This window comes from Salmo salar, chromosome 27 (assembly GCF_965601325.2).
Source record: "Salmo salar chromosome 27, fSalSal1, whole genome shotgun sequence".
Lineage (NCBI taxonomy): Eukaryota > Metazoa > Chordata > Actinopteri > Salmoniformes > Salmonidae > Salmo > Salmo salar.
In genome coordinates this window covers 2,780,184-2,799,633 of record NC_138317.1, presented here as the reverse complement: position 1 = coordinate 2,799,633, position 19,450 = coordinate 2,780,184, and the positions used below count along the sequence as shown (strand labels likewise).

Below are 19,450 nucleotides of genomic sequence, written 5' to 3'. Positions count from 1 at the left end.
GAATGAAAGAGAGAGAGAGGAGGCAGAGGGAGCAAACAGAGAGCACCAAGTAATCTGCGAGACAAAACACAGAGAAAAATCAGAAGAGCTGCAAAAAGTTTATTTTATGGGTCTGCCGAGAACAAAATAATAATGTTGACTATCTTTTTTCTGTAATGATCGACTGCTATAACAAACTATTTACATCGGAAATGGACCGTCAAATTGCAAACTTCTCTGGGATGTGGAAAATGAAGACTTCTGAAAACTTTGAAGAACTCCTGAAAGCGTTGGGTGAGTATTTTCACACAGCCACGGGAAGTAGGGGTGCTGAGAGTGCTGCAGCACCCCCTGAAAAATCTGAATTAGCCCTAAAAATATCAATAAAAATAAAATGTGTTATTAAAAAACTTTTTTTTCCACAAAAGCACTTTTTGTGCACTGGGCCTCTTAGTATTATTAGCAGACTGATATAAAAAAAAATTCAGCATCTGGCTTTGGCAAAAAAGGTAGTTGTATAATTAAGAACAGTATCTTGCAGGATTCAATAGTTGGAATTGTAAGAGTTGTTTCCCTGTCCCTTTCTCTGCGATTATCATTTAATGGAATCTAGAAAGAAAAAACCCTGTCCTCAAACATTTACATCAAAAGGTGCAAAGTTATGGGCAAAGACAAAAAACATCCACATCAGATTAAATATTTTTCTTGACCAAATAACATGGATAACAACCACTTTTTGTTCAGTACTAATTTACCATCCTTACAAACCACTTAGTGTAAATGTACATTACTGTATTGTACAAAGGCTGGTCATCTAGGTTTGTACCTGTATACTTTCCATCACAATGAGGAAAAACACTGCACAATACAGTAACTGAGTACATTGAGACATGAAGTGGTTTGTGATGATGTGATGATGTGGCTCAGTTGGTAGAGCATGGCGCTTGCAATGCTAGGATTGTGGGTCCAATGGGGGACCAGTATGAAAAAGTATGAAAAATGTATGCACTCACTACTGTAAGTTGCTCTGGATAAGAGTGTCTACTGAAAAGGAATTAATCGACCATTTCAGTTTTCACATAGAAATAAGTCTCATTTGCAAAGTATTTCAAGGAAATTTAAAACATACACTACCGTTCAAAAGTTAGGGATCACTTAGAAATGTCCTTGTTTTTGAGAGAAAAGCAAATGTTTTGTCCATTAAAATAACATCAAATTGATCAGAAATACAGTGTAGACATTGTTAATGTTGTAAATGACTATTGTAGCTGGAAACGGCAGATTTTTTATGGAATATCTACATAGGCGTACAGAGGCCCATTATCAGCAACCATCACTCCTGTGTTCCAATTAGCACGTTGTGTTAGCTAATCCAAGTTTATCATTTTAAAAGGCTAATTGATCATTAGAAAACCCTTTTTCAATTATGTTAGCACAGCTGAAAACTGTTGTCCTGATTAAAGAAGCAATAAAACTGTCAAAAATGTGTCAGAAATGTGGCAAAAAGGAGCAAAGGCACGAAAAGACCAAAGCGTCCTGAGAAGTATCCCACTCTTGGCTATGGGGTGAAATGTTAAACCAGCTTGGTCTGTGGCCACATACACCACTCAAGTGTTTATACTTCTCTGTGCACATGTTTGGTTTTAATGGGGAATTAATTAATTATTATTTCCAATAATTTTCTTGCTTGATTTATTGTTTTAAAAGTCCTTTGTTATCCTTTTTTGAGGTACCCATCCACCTACACATTCAGTCACCTAAACACACACACACACACACACACACACACACACACACACATAGAAAGGCCAGAGGAGGGCCAGTCAATGGCATCTATTAAAATGTAAAGACCCATGGAGGAATGTTATATTTTCCCTCATTTCAAACCAAGACCTCATGAGATTGTAATTAAAGCCAGTGTAAATGGAACTAAACCCTGAAATGGGCCCCCTCAGTCAGCCGGTAGTGAGACTAACATTCCCTCAGTACCCTGGGACTCCTCAACTAACTCGCTCCAGGGGTTTCTCTGTGGGCAACAGCAATATTTCCCTTCAAACATAAATTTCGCTCCAATGAAAAGGTTTGTCTGATTTTTATTTAGGGATAAGAATTTTACTTTGAATAGGCGAGAGGAATGAAAGTCAGTCTGATGTAACATACTGTTATTTGTATGTCAGGTCTACGCTAATCATCCCTTGAAGTTGAATGAATGAGAGCTCTGTCTGAGATCAAACCCTCCCTCTCCGCTGATGTCGTTCCCACTACCCATACGGAGAAAAAAATGTATGAAATGTATGTATTCACTACTGTAAGTCGCTCTGGATAAGAGCGTCTGCTAAATGACTAAATCAATGGTCATAAATCAATGGTCATGAATGATGGCTGTGATATGGCTTTTCATCACAATGGATGCATCCCAAATGGAACCGTATTCCCTATATAATGCATTACTTTTCAAAAGCCCCATAGGGCCCTGTTCAAAACTAGTGCACTATGTAGTGAATAGGGTGCCATTTATGACACATCCAAGGTCTCCATTCTCAATCTACTTCTGTGATACCTTATTGATCCCTATGACCAGGTGTGAACGTGTTTGTCAGGAAGATAGCCGTGGCTGCAGCCTCCAGGCCTGCAGTAGAGATCACCCAGCAGGGAGAGAGTCTCTCCATCCAGACCTCCACCAGCATACGCACCACCCATGTCTCCTTCACCGTGGGCCAGTCCTTCAATGAGGACACAGTGGATGGACGCCCTTGCACTGTAACACTCCATTTCCACATTCTTCATCTCTACATATGTTGCATGAAATATTTGGGTTATTACTGTACGTGCATATTTTGCCAGGACTCAGTGTATGAAATCATGGGTCTGTATAAGCATGTGGAAAAAATTATCTGTGTGTAACTTGATATTTGTTCTATGTGATGGTTTAGTATTCTCATTTTCTTTATGGTTTGTGGAGGGCAGCAAACATAACGCCTAACAGACTTGAAGAAGCAGTAACATGCTGCAACAGTACTGAGTACCAAATGAGAAGCCTCAGGGTGACACACAGATCTACTGTGTTTATCTAACCACTTCACTACAACATGCAGTGTCACTTATTAAATCCTTGCATGGCCTTCTTCCTATGTCCTCCAGAGTACCCCTCGCTGGGAGACAGATCGCAAGATCAGCTGTGAGCAGACTTTGCAGAAAGGGGAGGGCCCTAAGACTGCCTGGACCCGTGAAGTGACCAATGATGGTGAACTAATTTTGGTAAAGCATACATTTCTATTGCCAACAACAGTGATCCTTTAACTGTGTTTGGGGGAAAGTATGTGTTTGATTTATCTGAGTTTTGTATTAATTTTGTTGTCATTTTCTTTCAGACAATGAGCGCTGGGGATGTTGTGTGCACCAGAGTATATCAACGAGAATGAAAGACTTTTAAGACTGTCAAACATTTCCATTTTTTTTATTTCTACCTGCTCCTTTTGCTTATTTAATCTTCCAGTTATTCTGATTGTGGTTAACAAGATGTCAGTTGTATGTGTTTTGTCAGACAGAGTTTGATTGTTGTGAAAGCCTTGTGCCAGTTTATTTTCATGTATAATGTTCTTGTAATAGCATGTAATGGCTTTGTAATGTTATCATTGCTCCTCCACAACTAAAGCTGTATTTATTCTCAGTATACCACATGAAAACCCTATCTGAATTTTTCTTCAAAATGTCTTACCAAAGCAACTGTAAACCATCCTCAAACTGTGTTGTTAAAACAATTATAAATTGATCATGTGTTTCCAAAACCTGATTTTATTAGTTTGGTGAAACTGATTTAAACCAAGACCTTGTCCCTCACCGCTGTTCTGGCTTTCTCGCTCCATACCACCTCCTTCCTAGTTCTCCTTTCCCCCTGCCTGTGATCTTTGTATGCATCCCTCCCTTGTTTTTCGTCCCTCCCGGCAACTTGCCCTCTCCTTCTCTACTCCACACCCTTTCCTCTAAATCCTCTTTGTCCTCTATGTGCTCTCTTTCCTCATCCCTCACCATTTGTCCATTTAGAATTTTAAGACTCCCAAAGAAAGTCCATATTTTATGAACACCACTGTGTCTGAAAGACATTTGGCAAGAACAAGGGGAAAAACTGGGAGTGGTAGGGAAAGAGTGAGTGAGGGACTATAAGAAAATAATTTCATATTGAGAACGGTATTATTTCCTCAGCTTTCCTTCCCAGCTGTACCTAATTACAGTATGAGCTCAATAAAAGGTTCCCCACCCCCTTTTCCCTGGACTCGGCCCGCACCCATTTACAAAGGGTAAAATTACTGCCTCTGATTTGTGTGAGGACACTTTGCTCTCCCACTCTCCCACACACCTCTGAACTGGACAGCCAAAACAAAATACAGTCACACCTAAATTAACACTCATACTTGAGAGGGCGGATGCTGTTAGAAAATAATGGATTGAAGAATGGATTGAACAGACTCCAGAATCCAGCTTGCTGTGAAATACAGTGCAGGGTCTCTCATGCATTTCCTGAGGAGAGAGAGCACTTACTCGATCAATAGGAAGTGATTTGCTGTCCAGATTAGCAGACGGTATGCTCAGGGTCCCAAAAGTAGTGCACTATGTCGGGAATAGAGTGCCATTTTGGAACCAGAAATGCCCTCCTCCGAGATCCTCCTCAGGTTTACTCACTCTGTGCTGAGCCAGCCTCAGGCCTCCTGGGCTTCATTTCTCCAGACTGTGCTCTTTCAAACTCACAGGGTAAATTAGTGAGTGAATGAATGAAAGTGAGTGTGGGTTATGTAACCTCGTGTGCATAGCTCAGAGTTCAGCCGAAAGGGTTATTATGCATTCTTCCATACTGTAACTGTATATGTGTTAAAAAAAAATACAAAAAAAACAGTCCTGCTCTGGTCTGAAAATGAACTGAAATATGGAAAATCTGAGGATGTTTGCTCAATAAAGCTCCACTAGGTCACAGAAAGACACACATACAGTACCTCATGTCTAATTCGTATTGAATGAAAACTTTGATCAATTATTATTGTGTTTATAGAGACAGTTAAAACCACAGGAAGTGCCCAATTCACTCAATCTCTCCTCGTAACCGAGGTCACTTTCCACACAGCGATTGTGTACGCTCATTCCATAGGCTATGATGTCATGGGACCACAAATCTCTGGATTGGCCATGGAATGCAGTGGTTTTAAGACCAGGCTGGAGGCACCCGACTCCAAGGCTGCATCCCAAATAGCACTCTATTCCCTAGTAGCGCACTACTTTTGACCAACTCCATAGGCTCTGGTCAATAGTAGTGCACCATATAGGGAGTAGGGTGCCATTTGGGACAGGACCCAACTCTAGACAAGCCATCTGGACCACTCATACAGACTATTACAAATGAATCACTATGGACAAACGTACTGGACATTAACATGGGAGCAGACTCAAACAAGCAATTACAGATCTAACGCTGTAAAAGCTGTGTCCCAAATAGCACCCTATTCCCTACATAATGCATTACTTTTAACCAAACCCACTGGGCACAGACGTAAATTCCATTTTGGTCAACGTTGATTCAACCAGTGTGCCCAGTGGGAAGCCTTATTGGCCCTGGTCAAAAGTAGTGCACTAAATAGGGAATAGGGCAGTAGCGGTGAGTGGGTAAAATCACTGGGGAAGCCAAGCCAGGGCGAAAAAAAGACATATTACAACCTATGTGTTGTGATAATTGCATTGTTTGCTTTATAACCTGAATAAATTCAGCCACACCTTTGTTTCATCACAAAACCGCAGCGCAACCTCTGTCCTGTGAAGTCCATAAAGCATATTACATTTAACAAACAGTTACATGACCTACAGCATGGTCAAGCAAGTTAATGTTTCAGACATTTTTAGACTACAAAACAACTATTGATTTAGAACCACGGAGAGTTAACGGAAGTCACAAAGAAAACACTGGCGGTGCCTCCACTATTCCAGCACAAATTCAACATTATCTAATCACCTATGCTTAGTCTAATACAGTGATAACTAAAATATACCAAAAACGATTTAGTCCAATCAGCATAAGCTAAATATGATGTGGCTGTGTATGATGTGGCTGTGTATGTATGTATGTATGTATGTATGTATGTATGTATGTATGTGTAACCGATGTGAAATGGCTAGTTAGTTAGCGGTGGTGCGCGCTAATAGCGTTTCAATCAGTGACGTCACTCGCTCTGAAACTTGAAGTAGGGTTTCCCCTTGCGTTGCAAGGGCCGTGGCTTTTGTGGCGCGATGGGTAACGATGCTTCGTGGGTGTCAGTTGTTGATGTGTGCAAGGGTCCCTGGTTCGAGCCCAGGTTGGGGCGAAGAGAGGGACGGAACCTACACTGTTACATATGTATGTATGTATGTTGTCTTCGGCTACCTGGCTAAAATGATAGCTCGCTAGTTAACAGGCCAGCTATTTAACATTAGCCTAATGTTGAATTTCCATCCTCTAAGGCCAGGGGCACAATGTATGAATTTATGGTTGGATCAAAATCATCGTTATAATCATTGGCCAGTGCGGAGAATTAAGTAAAACCACAAGTCCAAATCCCTATCTCCATCCATGGCTAATTTAGGAAAGGGACAATTTTAGCTTGCTAGCTAGCCACCGGAGGACAAGGACACAATAGGATGCAACAATTCAGTTTTTTCTGTCAATGACGTTTGGCTTCTAATGTGATGTGATTGGTCTGAAGCCAAATCCAAACTGCCTTCCCTTGACTTTTATTTGGTGCGCCCGGACAATTCACAGCTGAATTCACTCAGTTTAGCTCAACGCTGATTGGCTATTATTTTATATATTTTTTTATCTAGGGAGGCCAAATGCTCGCTGGCTTCCCTTGCATTCAATGTTACGTGCGGCAACAATGTCATACTCTTTTTGACCAGCAGGATGGGCTACACATACAGAGACAGTTGTTCTGTTTTGATCGCTTGCATGCTTTCACTGGTGAGATACAGTGCATTTCGGAAAAGTATTCAGACCCCTTGACTTTTTCCACATTTTATTATTTTACAGCCTTATTCTAAAATGGATTAAATTGTTTTTTCCCCACATCAATCTACACACAATACCCCATAAGGGCAAAACTGCCCCATAAGGGCAAAGCAAAAACATCAATTTTTTTGTATTTTTTGTATTTTTATAAAAAATAAACGGAAATATCACATTTACATAAGTATTCAGACCCTTTACTCAGTACTTTGTTGAAGCACCTAGGGCAGTGACTACAGCCTCGAGTATTCTTGGGTATGATATGATAAGCTTAGTACACATGATTTTGGGGAGTTTCTTCCATTCTTCTCTGCAGATCCTTTCAAGCTCTGTCAGGTTGGATGGGGAGCATCGCTGCACAGCTATTTTCAGGTCTCTCCAGAGATGCTCGATCGGGTGCAAGTCCTGGCTCTGGCTGGGTCACTCAAGGACATTCAGCGACTTGTCCCGAAGCCTTTACAATGTGAGCTGTCTTGGCTGTGTGCTTAGGCTCGTTGTCCTGTTGGAAGGTGAACCTTTGCCTCAGTCTGAGTTCCTGAGCTCTCTGGAGCAGATTTTCATCAAGACACTCTCTGTACTATGCTCTGTTTATCTTTCCCTCAATCCTGACTAGTCTCCCAGTCCCTGCCACTGAAAAACATCCACACAGCATGATGCTGCCACGACCATAAGGATGGTGCCAGGTTTCCTTCAGACGTGATGCTTGGCATTCAGGCCAAAGAGTTCAATCTTGTTTCTCATGGTCTCAGAGTCCTTTAGGTGCCTTTTGGCAAACTCCAAGCGGGCTGTCATGTGCCTTTTACTGAGGAGTGGCTTCCGTCTGGCCACTCTACCATAAAATACTGATTAATGGAGTGCTGCAGAGATGGTTGTCCTTCTGGAAGGTTCTCCCATCTCCACAGAGGTACTCTGTAGCTCTGTCAGAGTGCCCATCGGGTTCTTGGTCACCTCCTTGACCAAGACCCTTCTTCCCCAATTGCTCAGTTTAGCCGGGCGGCCAGCTTTAGGAAGAGTCTTGGTGGTTCCAAACTTCTTCCATTTAAGAAAGATGGAGGCCACTGTGCTCTTGGGGACTTTCAATGCTGCAGAATTTTTTTGGTACTATTCCCTAGATCTGTTCCTCAACACAATCCTGTCTCGGAGCTCTACGGACATTTCTTTTGACCTGGCTTGGTTTTTGCTCATGCACTGTCAATTGTGAGACCTTGTGTGCCTTTCCAAATTGTGTGCCTTTCCAAATCATGTCCAATCAATTGAATTTACCACAGGTGGACTAGAATCAAGTTGTAGAAACATCTCAAGGATGATCAATGGAAACAGGATGCACCTGAGCTCAATTTCGAGTCTCATAGCAAAGTGTCTGAATAGTTAAGTAAATAAGGTGTCTTTTTTATGCATTTGCAATTATGATGCTTTGTGTGTAGATGGATGAGGAATTTTTATTTATTTAATCCATTTTAGAATAAGACTGTAACGTAACAAAATGTGGAAAAAGTCAAGGGGTCTGAATACTTTCCGAATGCATTCAGCCTCTTGCGAATCGAAGGAAATTTATGAAACACAAAGAGTTAAATGATACAGAGTAATGTATGTTTTTTTTCGGGGTACATTTTTGGGACACTGCCTATGATGTCTTTGCTAGCATTTCTTGACCTGCTGCCACCCTACATAATTTGGTGGAATAGCCTTGCATGTACAGTTGAAGTCAGACGTTTACATACACTTAGGTTGGAATCATTAAAACTCGTTTTTCAACCACTCCACAAATGTCTTGTTAACGCACTATAGTTTTGGCAAGTCGGTTAGGACATCTACTTTGTGCATGACACAAGTCATTTTTCCAGCAATTGTTAACAGACAGATTATTTCATTTATAACTCACTGTGTCACAATTCCAGTTGGTCAGAAGTTTACATACAATACATTGACTGGGCCTTTAAACAGTTTGGAAAAATCCAGAAAACTATATCATGGATTTAGAAGCTTCTGACAGGCTAATTAACATAATTTGAGTCAATTGGAGGTGTACCTGTGGATGTATTTCAAGGCCTACCTTCAAACTCAGTGCCTCTTTGCTTGACATCATGGGAAAATCAAAAGAAATCAGTGAAGACCTAAAAGAAAAATTGGAGACCTCCACAAGTCTGGTTCATCCTTCAGCAATTTCCAAATGTCTGAAGGTACCACGTTCATCTGTACAACAATAGTACGCAAGTATAAACACCATGGGACCACGCAGCTGTCATACCGCTCAGGAAGGAGACGTATTCTGTCTCCTAGAAATGAACGTACTTTGGTGCGAAAAGTGCAAATCAATCCCATAACAACAGCAAAGGACAATGTGAAGATGCTGGAGGAAACAGGTCCTATATCGACATAACCTGAAAGGCCACTCGGCAAGGAAGAAGCCACTGCTCCAAATCCGCCATAAAAAAGCCAGACTACGGTTTGCAACTGCACATGGGGACAAAGATCGTGCTTTTTGGAAAAATGTCCTCTGGTCTGATGAAACAAAAATAGAACTGTTTGGCCATAATGACCATCATTATGCTTGGAGGAAAAAGGGGGAGGCTTGCAAGCCAAAGAACACCATCCCAACCATGAATCACGGGGGTGGCAGCATCATGTTGTGGGGGTGCTTTGCTGCAGGAGGGACAGGTGCACTTCACAAAATAGATGGCTTCATGAGGAAAGAATATTATGTGGATATATTGGTGCAACATCTCAAGACATCAGTCAGGAAGTTAAAGCTTGGTCGCAAATGGATCTTCCAAATGGACAGAGACCTCAAGCATACTTCCAAAGCTGTGGCAAAATGGCTTAAGGACAACAAAGTAAAGGTATTGGAGTGGCCATCACAAAGCCCTGACCTCAATCCTGTAGAAAATGTGTGGGCAGAACTGAAAAGCGTGTGCGAGCAAGGAGGCCTACGAACCTGACTCAGTTACACCAGCTCTGTCAGGAGGAATGGGCCACAGTTCACCCAACTTATTGTGGTAAGCTTGTAGGAAGGCTACCCGAAACGTTTGACCCAAGTTAAACAAGTTTAAGGCAATGCTACCAAATACTAATTGAGTGTATGTAAACTTCTGACCCACTGGGAATGTGATGAATTCAATAAAAGCTGAAATAAATCATTCTCTCTACTATTATTCTGACATTTCACATTCCTAAAATAAAGTGGTGATCCTAACTGACCCAAGACAGGGAATTTTTACTGGGATTAAATGTCAGGAATTGTGAAAAATGTAGTTTACATTTACATTACATTTAAGTAATTTAGCAGACGCTCTTATCCAGAGCGACTTACAAATTGGTGCATTCACCTTATAATATCCAGTGGAACAACCACTTTACAATAGTGCATCTAAATCTTTTAAGGGGGGGTTAGAAGGATTACTTTATCCTATCCCAGGTATTCCTTAAAGAGGTGGGATTTCAGGTGTCTCCGGAAGGTGGTGATTGACTCCGCTGTCCTGGCGTCGTGAGGGAGCTTGTTCCACCATTGGGGTGCCAGAGCAGCGAACAGTTTTGACTGGGCTGAGCGGGAACTGTGCTTCCTCAGGGGTAGGGAGGCGAGCAGGCCAGAGGTGGATGAACGCAGTGCCCTTGTTTGGGTGTAGGGCCTGATCAGAGCCTGAAGGTACGGAGGTGCCGTTCCCCTTACAGCTCCGTAGGCAAGCACCATGGTCTTGTAGCGGATGCAAGCTTCGACTGGAAGCCAGTGGAGAGAGCGGAGGAGCGGGGTGACGTGAGAGAACTTGGGAAGGTTGAACACCAGACGGGCTGCGGCGTTCTGGATGAGTTGTAGGGGTTTAATGGCACAGGCAGGGAGCCCAGCCAACAACGAGTTGCAGTAATCCAGACGGGAGATGACAAGTGCCTGGATTAGGACCTGCGCCGCTTCCTGTGTGAGGCAGGGTCGTACTCTGCGAATGTTCTAGAGCATGAACCTACAGGATCGGGTCACCGCCTTGATGTTAGTGGAGAACGACAGGGTGTTGTCCAGGGTCACGCCGAGGCTCTTAGCACTCTGGGAGGAGGACACAAGGGAGTTGTCAACCGTGATGGCGAGATCATGTTTAAATGTATTTGGCTAAGGTGTATGTAAACTTCTGACTTCAACTGTATAGTATGGAATACAGAATACATATGACATGAGTAATACCAGATATGTATACTGTACATTATTAATAAAGTGACTAGTGTTCCATTTATTAAAGTTGCCAATGATTTCAAGCCTGTATGTAGGCAGCAGCCTCTTTGTGCTAGTGATGGCTATTTAAGTCTGATGGCCTTGAGAGAGATGCTGTTTTTCAGTCTCTCAGTCCCACCTCTGATTCACCTGTACTGACCTCGCCTCGCGGGGTGAACAGGCAGTGGCTCGGGTGGTTGATGTCCTTGATGATCTTTTTGGGCGTCCTGTGACATCGGGTGCTGTAGGTGTCCTGGAGGGGAGGTAGTTTGCCACCTGAGATGTGTTGTGCAGACTGCACCACCCTCTGGAGAGCCCTGCGGTTGTGGGCGGTGCAGTTGCCGTACCAGGCGATGATACAGCCCGACAGGATGCTCTCAATTGTGCATCTGTAAAAGTTTGAGGGTTTTAGGTGACAAGCCTCTTCACCACACTGTCCCCGCTAGTAAAACTAAATGCATGCTCTTCAACCGATCGCTGCCCGCACCCGCCCGCCTGACTAGCATCACTACCCTGGACGGTTCTGACTTAGAATATGTGGACAACTGCAAATACCTAGGTGTCTGGCTAGACTGTAAACTCTCCTTCCAGACTCAAATTAAGCATCTCCAATCCAAAATTAAATCTAGAATCGGCTTCCTATTTCGCAACAAAGCCACCTTCACTCACGCTGCCAAACATACCCTCGTAAAACTGACTATCCTACTGATCCTCGACTTTGGCGATGTCATTTACAAAATAGCCTCCAACACTATACTCAGCAAACTGGATGCAGACTATCACAGTGCCATCTGTTTTGTCACCAAAGCCCCATATACCACCCACCACTGCGACCTGTATGCTCTCGTCGGCTGGCCCTCGCTACATATTCGTTGCCAGACCCACTGGCTCCACGTCATCTGTAAGTCTTTGCTAGGTAAAGCTCCGCCTTAACTCAGCTCACTGGTCACCATAACAACACCCACCCGTAGCACGCGCTCCAGCAGGTATATCTCACCGATCATCCCCAAAGCCAACACCCACTTTGGCCACCTTTCCTTCCAGTCCTCTGCTGCCAATGACTGGAACGAATTGCAAAAATCGCTGAAGTCTCCCTCACTAACTTTAAGCATCAGCTATCTGAGCAGCTTACCTCATCCCCATATTGTTTTTATTTACTTTTTTGCTCTTTTGCACACCAGTATTTCTACTTGCACATCATCTGCACATCTATCACTTCAGTGTTAATTTGCTAAATTGTAATTACTACGTTACTATGGCCTATTTATTGCCTTACCTCCTTACTCCATTTGCACACACTGTATATAGCTTTTTCTATTGTGTTATTGACTGTACTTTTGTTTGTCCTATGTGTAACTCTGTGTTGTTTTTTGTCGCACTGCTTTGCTTTATCTTGGCCAGGTAGCAGTTGTAAATGAGAACTTGTTCTCAGCTGGCCTATCTGGTTAAATAAAGGTGAAATAAAAAAACAATAATAAAAGGGTTCCGTGTCGTCGGGATCTATTGTCCCAGGCGTACAGGAGTATTTGGCACCCATGACCGCAGATATGGAATCTGTGGGTTTGGCCCTGAAAGGTTGAATTTGACAGCTAGGGGTTTACCCTCAAACGTGATTACGACTGTACAGTCGGCGCGTGCGCCCTCTGAGAGGGTTGTAAACAAATTAGTGGCGCATGTTTGAGGCCCAGTTGGTAGAGCATGGTGTTTGCAAAGCCAGCATGGTGTGTGCAAAGCCAGGTTGGGGGTTCGATTCCCACGGGGGGCCAGTACAAAAAAAATAAAAAATAAATGCATGAAATGAAATGAAATGTATGCATTCACTACTGTTAGTCGCTCTGGATAAAAGCGTCTGCTAAATGACTGTAAATGTTGATGTTTGAGGTTAAAGGAGTAACTCCTTTTCAGAGCTCTTTGACAGACATTTTGCAAGAGCTTTTTGAGTATGGCCTCATCCTCTGGTGGTGCAGTTCCTGAAAGGCTTGCGTCGGCTCAGACCAGCGTCTAATCCTATGGCACCGACCTGGGACCTGGTTTTGGTCTTGGGCACTCTGTGAGAGCCTCCATTTGAACCATTGGAGTCTGTGGACTTCAAGGTCCTTTCCTACAAGACTGCCCTGCTCATGGCCTTGGCGTCGGCAAATTTCTTTATTTTTATTTTACTGAAATACATTATTTACATAAGTATTCAGACCCCTTGCTATGAGACTCGAAATTGAGCTCAGGTACATCCTGTTTCCATTGATCATCCTTGAGCTGTTTCTACAATTTGGAGTCCACCTGTGGTATATTCAATTGATTGGACATGATTTTGAAAGGCACACACCTGTCTATGTAAGGTCCAACAGTTGACAGTGCATGTCAGAGTAAAAACCAAGACAAGTTTGTGTTGAGGCACAGATCTGGAGAAGGTTACCAAAAAAATGTTTGCATCATTGAAGGTCCCCAAGAACACAGTGGCCTCCATCATTCTTAAATAGAACAAGTTTGGAACCACCAAGAGTCTTCCTAGAGCTGGTCGCCTGGCCAAACTGAGAAATCGGGGGAGTAGGGCCTTGATCAGGGAGATGACCAAGAACCTGATGGTCACTCTGACAGAGCTCAAGAGTTCCTCTGTGAAGATGGGAGAACCTTCCAGAAGGACAACCAACTTTGCAGCACTCCACCAATCAGGCCTTTATTGTAGAGTGGTCAGACGGAGGCCAGTACAAGGCACATGACAGCCCGCTTGAAGTTTGCCAAAAGGCACCTCAGACCATGAGAAACAAGATTCTCTGGTCTGATGAAAGCAATATTGAACTCTTTGGCCTGAATGTCTAGCATCACGTCTGGAGGAAACCTCTCACCATACCTACGGTGAAGCATGGTGGTGGCAGCATCATGCTGTTGGGAGGTTTTTCAGCGGTAGGGACTGGGAGACTAGTCAGTATAGAGGCAAAGATGAACGAAGCAAAGTACAGAGAGATCCTTGATGAAAACCTGCTCCAGAGCGCTCAAGACCTCAGACTGGGGCAAAGGTTCACCTTCCAACAGGACAACAACCCTAAGCACACAGCCAAGACAATGCAGGAGTGGCTTCGGGACAAGTCTCTGAACGTTCTTGAGTAGCCCAGCCAGAGCCAGGACTTCAATCCAAACGAACATTTCTGGAGAGACCTTAAAATAGCTGTGCAGCAACGCCCCCATACAACCTGACAGAGCTTGAGAGGATCTGCAGAGAAGAATGTGAGAAACTCCCCAAATACAGGTGTGCCAAGCTTGTAGCGTCATACCCAAGAAGACTCAAGGCTGTAATCGATGCCAAAGGTGCTTCAACAACGTAGTGAGTAAAGGGTCTGAATACTTATGTAAATGTGATATTTCTGGGTTTTTTTTATAAATTAGCAAACATTTCTAAAAACCTGTTTTTGCTTTGTCATTATGTGGTATTGTGTATAGATTGATGAGGAGGAAAAAATATTTAATACATTTTAGAATAAGAATTAAAAAATTTGAAAAAGTCAAGGAGACTGAATACTTTCTGAAGGCACTGTATCTGAGTTTGTGACCAGCTTTTTGTCTGTTTTGCTAATCCAGCTCAGGGTAGGGTGCTTTCTAACCAGCATCTTTCTCATTGGATTGTGGAGGCTTTCTTCCTGGTTTATGACAGCAAAGCGGTGCGCATGCTCACTCCATTAATAATAAATAATAATTGATTGGAGTTATGTAGCACTTTTCCACCAACTTAGGTATTCAAAGTGCTATACAGGAATGAGGGGGATTATTAGTTGGCCATGATGGATTGGGGTGTGGCGTATTCTTGGGCATTGTTCAGGGACATGGCGATTGATAATATCTGTGCTGCAGCGAGTTGGGGTTCCCCTCATACCTTTGAGGTTTTATCAATTGGATGTAACTGCTCCCAGTGTGGCTCATAGTGTTCTTATGGCTGTGTCCGGTAGTTTGTGTTAGTTCCCTGTGGGTTTGAACCTTGGGCTCCCTTGGGGTGAAGGTTTTTGACTGATTTAACTAGTGCGGCAGTGCGTAAAGTGTGCATTATTCGGGTTTCCTGTGGGTTTGAGCCTCGGGCTGCCGTGCTTCATCGACTCTGGTCGATTTTCTATACAGCACGCGTGTGCGCTTTACCAAGTCACGACAGGTGTTCTGTTGTTTTGGACTTGCGAACCGCAAGTACGGGTTTTGAAATTTCAGGCTAGTAATAACTGTCTTCTTGGAACCGTGGGGTCTATGGACTTGGACTGCAGTGGCAGTGTATCAGTGCACATAGCCAAGTTACAGCAGGCTCTAGTTCCCTATATGGGGCTCTGACAGTTCAGGCCTTATGAGGCTCTGATTGTTCAGGCTTCTTGGGTAAATATTAGGGAAAAAAGTGGCTTCTGTAACCCTTTTTTTGGAGCCGGTGGAACCTGTGTTAGCTTGGCTGGCGTGGGCCTCCTAGTTTGGTACCTCTGAGCTGGCCTAGGCCGTGATTGTATGTCCCCATTGTATGTTATAAAGAGTGACCTACTGAAAGGGAATGTACAGTTATGAATATAACTACTGTTCCCTGAAGGAGGGAATGAGGTATAACATATTTTGTCCCCATGCCGTCAGGGGGTTTGGGCTCGCTGAAGAGCAGTACTGAATTGAGGAAATTAATGCGAGCCCCGTTATTATAGCCAGGAAGGTAGGAGCTTCCGAGGGCGGGCTCGGCATCCATTGACCTTTTGGCAGATTTGGGGAGTAACGGATTACATGTAATTTGTTACCAGGGTTGGGTAAGTTACTTTCTAAATGTAATCCGTTAGTTATTAGTTAACTGTCCAAAATTGTAATCAGTAACGTAACTTTTGGATTACCCAAACTCAGTAACATAATCTGATTACATTCCGTTACTTTTAGATTACTTTCCCCTTAAAGATTTTAGAAGAAGACAAAAATGTATGTTAGCAATTGAACGACATCTATTGCAGGATAAATCAGTGTTAAAGATTACATAGCTGGCCATATATGGATGTTAAATTTTACTTTATGGGTTGATAATGTAGTCTTCTTCTAACCCATCGCTTTCTACTACATATAATAATGCAATTAAATTATATCTTTACATTAAAAACCAAAGTCTATCACAATTCCAGTCATTCCAATAAATGTTATACCCCTTGATCTTCAATAATAGAACTTGGAAATATGGAAGTATAGATTAGCCAAATTGTTTTACCTGAGCATAACCCCAAAACTACCACAATGTAAAGTTTTTGTTTCAATTGATAAAAACTTAAATAAAATAAAAATATCAGCCTAGATCTTTTTCATTAATTAAGCTGAAGAGAGCATTCACAACCGTTGACTTTTGCCAGATTTTGTTGTTACAGCCTGAATTTCAAATTTATTAAATTGAGATGTTTTGTCACTGGCCAACACACAATACCCTATAATGTCAAGGTGAAATTATGTTTTTCGAAAAATTTACAAATTCATTAAACATGAAAGCTGAAATGTCTTGAGTTAAAAGGTATCCAACCCCTTCGTTATGGCAAGCCGAAATAAGTTCAGGAGTAAACATTTGCTTAACAAGTCACATAATAAGTTGCATCCACTCACTCTGTGTGCAATAGTGTTTAAATATAGTGTTGTAAATATAAATAGTCCGGGTGGCCATTTCATTAATTGTTCAGCAAACTTATGGCTTGGGGGTAGAAGCTGTTAAGGACACAATTTTTTGGGCCTTCCCCTGACACCGCCTAGTATATAGATCCTGGATGGCATGAAGCTTGGCCCCAGTGATGTACTGAGCCGTACGCACTACCCTCTGTAGCGCCTTACGGTCGGATGCCAAGCAGTTGCCAAACCAGGCTGTGATGCAACCAGTCAAGATGCTCTCGATGGTGCAGCTGTAGAACTAATGGGCAAATATTGTACAATCCAGGTGTGAAAAGCCCTTAGGGTGTTTTCACATATAGCCTTTTTTTAAAACCTCTTTTTCTCCCCAATTGGTAGTTACAGACTTGTCCCATCGCTGCTAATCACGTACAAACTTGGGAGAGGTGAAGGTCGAGAGCCATGCGTCCTGCAAAAACATGAGGAGTCACTGGAGCGCGATGGGACAAGGACATCCCAGCCAGCCAAACCCTCCCCTAACCCGGACGATGCTGGGCCAATTGTGCGCCGCCTCATGGTGTCACACCCTGATCTGTTTCACCTGTCCTCGTTATTGTCTCCACCCCTCCAGGTGTCGCTTGCTTTCCCCAGTGTATTTATCCCTATGTTTCCTTTCTCTCTGTGCCAGTTCGTCTTGTATGTCCAAACCTACCAGCATTTTTCCCGTTTTCCTGCTTTGCCTTTTCTCCTTTTGCTAGTCCTCCCGGTGATGACCCTTGCTTGTTTTCTGGACTCCATGCCTGACCATTCTGCCTGCCCTGACCTCGAGCCTGCCTGCCCTTCGGTACCTCCTGAACTCTGAACTCATTTTGACCTTTTGACCATGACCATTCTCTTGCCTACTCTCTGGATTTATGAAACATCTTAACTTTTTTAGGCTAGGGAGCAGTATTCAGAAGTTTGGATGACTGAGGTGCCAAAGTAAACTGCCTGTTACTCAGGACCAGAAGCTAGGATATGCATATGCATGGTAATATTGGATAGACAACACTCTAAAGTTTCTAAAACTGTTAAAATAATGTATGTGAGTATAACAGAACTGATTTGGTAGGCGAAACCCCGAGGACAATCCATCCAGGAATTTTTGTTGTTGTTGAGGTCATTGGACTTTTCAATGCTTTTCTATGGGAAAGTCTAATGATTAGGACCCAGATTGCAGTTCCTATGGCTTCCACTAGATGTCAACAGTCTTTAGAAATTGTTTCATGCTTGTTTTTTGAAAAATGAAGAATATTTGTATTCTTTCGAAGTGTCCCTTAGAAGGACTCTAGTCTTTTGGCGTGCGTGAATGTGTATGCGCTCCTCGTTCTTTTTTTCCGGTATTGAACAGAGTATATTCCGTCTTAAATTCTATAGATTACTTACATATTAGGGTACCTAAGGTTGGATTAGAAATGTTGTTTGAATTGTTTGGACGAAGTTTACAGGTAACTTTTTAGATTCGTTTGTAGGCATGTTGGGCGAGTTGGAACAGGTGAATTTCTGAATCAAACGCGCGAAATAAACTGACATTTTTGGGATATAAAGAAGGACTTTATTGAACAAAACGACCATTCATTGTGTAACTGGGACCTTTTGGATTGCAAAAAGATGAAGATCTTCAAAGGTAAGTGATTTATTTTATTGCTATTTTTGAGTTTTGTGACACCTGTGCAGGTTATGAATTCATGTTAATGCAGGAAGTGGGTGAGGCGCTGTCCTCAGACGATCAAATGCTATGCTTTCGCCGTAAAGCCATAGCGGTTCGATTACCAAGATTCTAAGCTAAAGAATGGTGTATAACACTTGTATTTTTATGAATGTTTAATATTACTACTTTTGTATTTTGAATTTCGCGATCTGCAATTTCACCGGATGGTGTCGAGGTGGGACGCTAGCGTCCCAATGATCCGAAAGAAGTTAAACTCCAACCATCTGACTCCTGTGTCTGCATCTGGGTCTCGCCTTGTGTCATGATAGTACGAACTGGCCATGACAGACCCAGCAGACTTCGACCAGCTCCGCCACGCTGTCTCCCTGCAGGGAACCACCATTGGGAGACATGAGGAGGGCTTAGTTCCTTGACGGAACATCACAAACATGGGTTAAAGGCTATTATGGGGCAAATCAGGGAGTTAGCTCAGAGGTCGTCTGCCACCTCTGTAAAACCCCAATCACCCAGTCATTTTTTCCCTTTCTGTGATGAGTTGGTACAGCCTATCCCGACTCCCCATGAACCCTGCTTACCTCCTACAGAGCGATATTCAGGGAATCCTGGTCCTGCCGGGGTTTTCTTTCTCAGTGCTCACTTATTTTTGAGCTACAGCCATCTTAGTTTTCTTCAGACCGATCGAAGATTGTGTATATAATTACGCTAATGTCGGGAAGAGTGCTTTTCTGGGCTACTGCAGTTTAGGAACAACAATCTGCCGTTTGCGGTTATTTGGAGGAATTCATGGCAGAGGTGAGAAAGGTATTTGAGTCTCCGGTATCTGGGAGAAAGGCGGCCAGCAAACTGCTTGACTTACGTCAAAACTCCCGTAGTGTGGCAGACTATGCAGTGGACTTTCGCATGTTGGTCGTCGAGAGTGCCTGGAATCCGGAGTCTCTCTTCGATACTTTTCTGCACAAATTATCTG

At 42.9% G+C, this 19,450-nt stretch overlaps 1 protein-coding gene across 1 annotated transcript; it reads left to right on the top strand.

Moving 5' to 3' along the window:
• Positions 1–3,772, top strand: LOC106588185 (cellular retinoic acid-binding protein 2). The gene is made up of 4 exons (XM_014176921.3): positions 1–273; positions 2,561–2,739; positions 3,121–3,237; positions 3,351–3,772. Exons 1-4 carry the CDS (start codon positions 156–158, stop codon positions 3,399–3,401), a joined length of 465 nt encoding a protein of 154 aa, XP_014032396.3. The 5' UTR covers positions 1–155; the 3' UTR covers positions 3,402–3,772.
• The last annotated feature ends 15,678 nt before the right edge of the window (positions 3,773–19,450 follow it).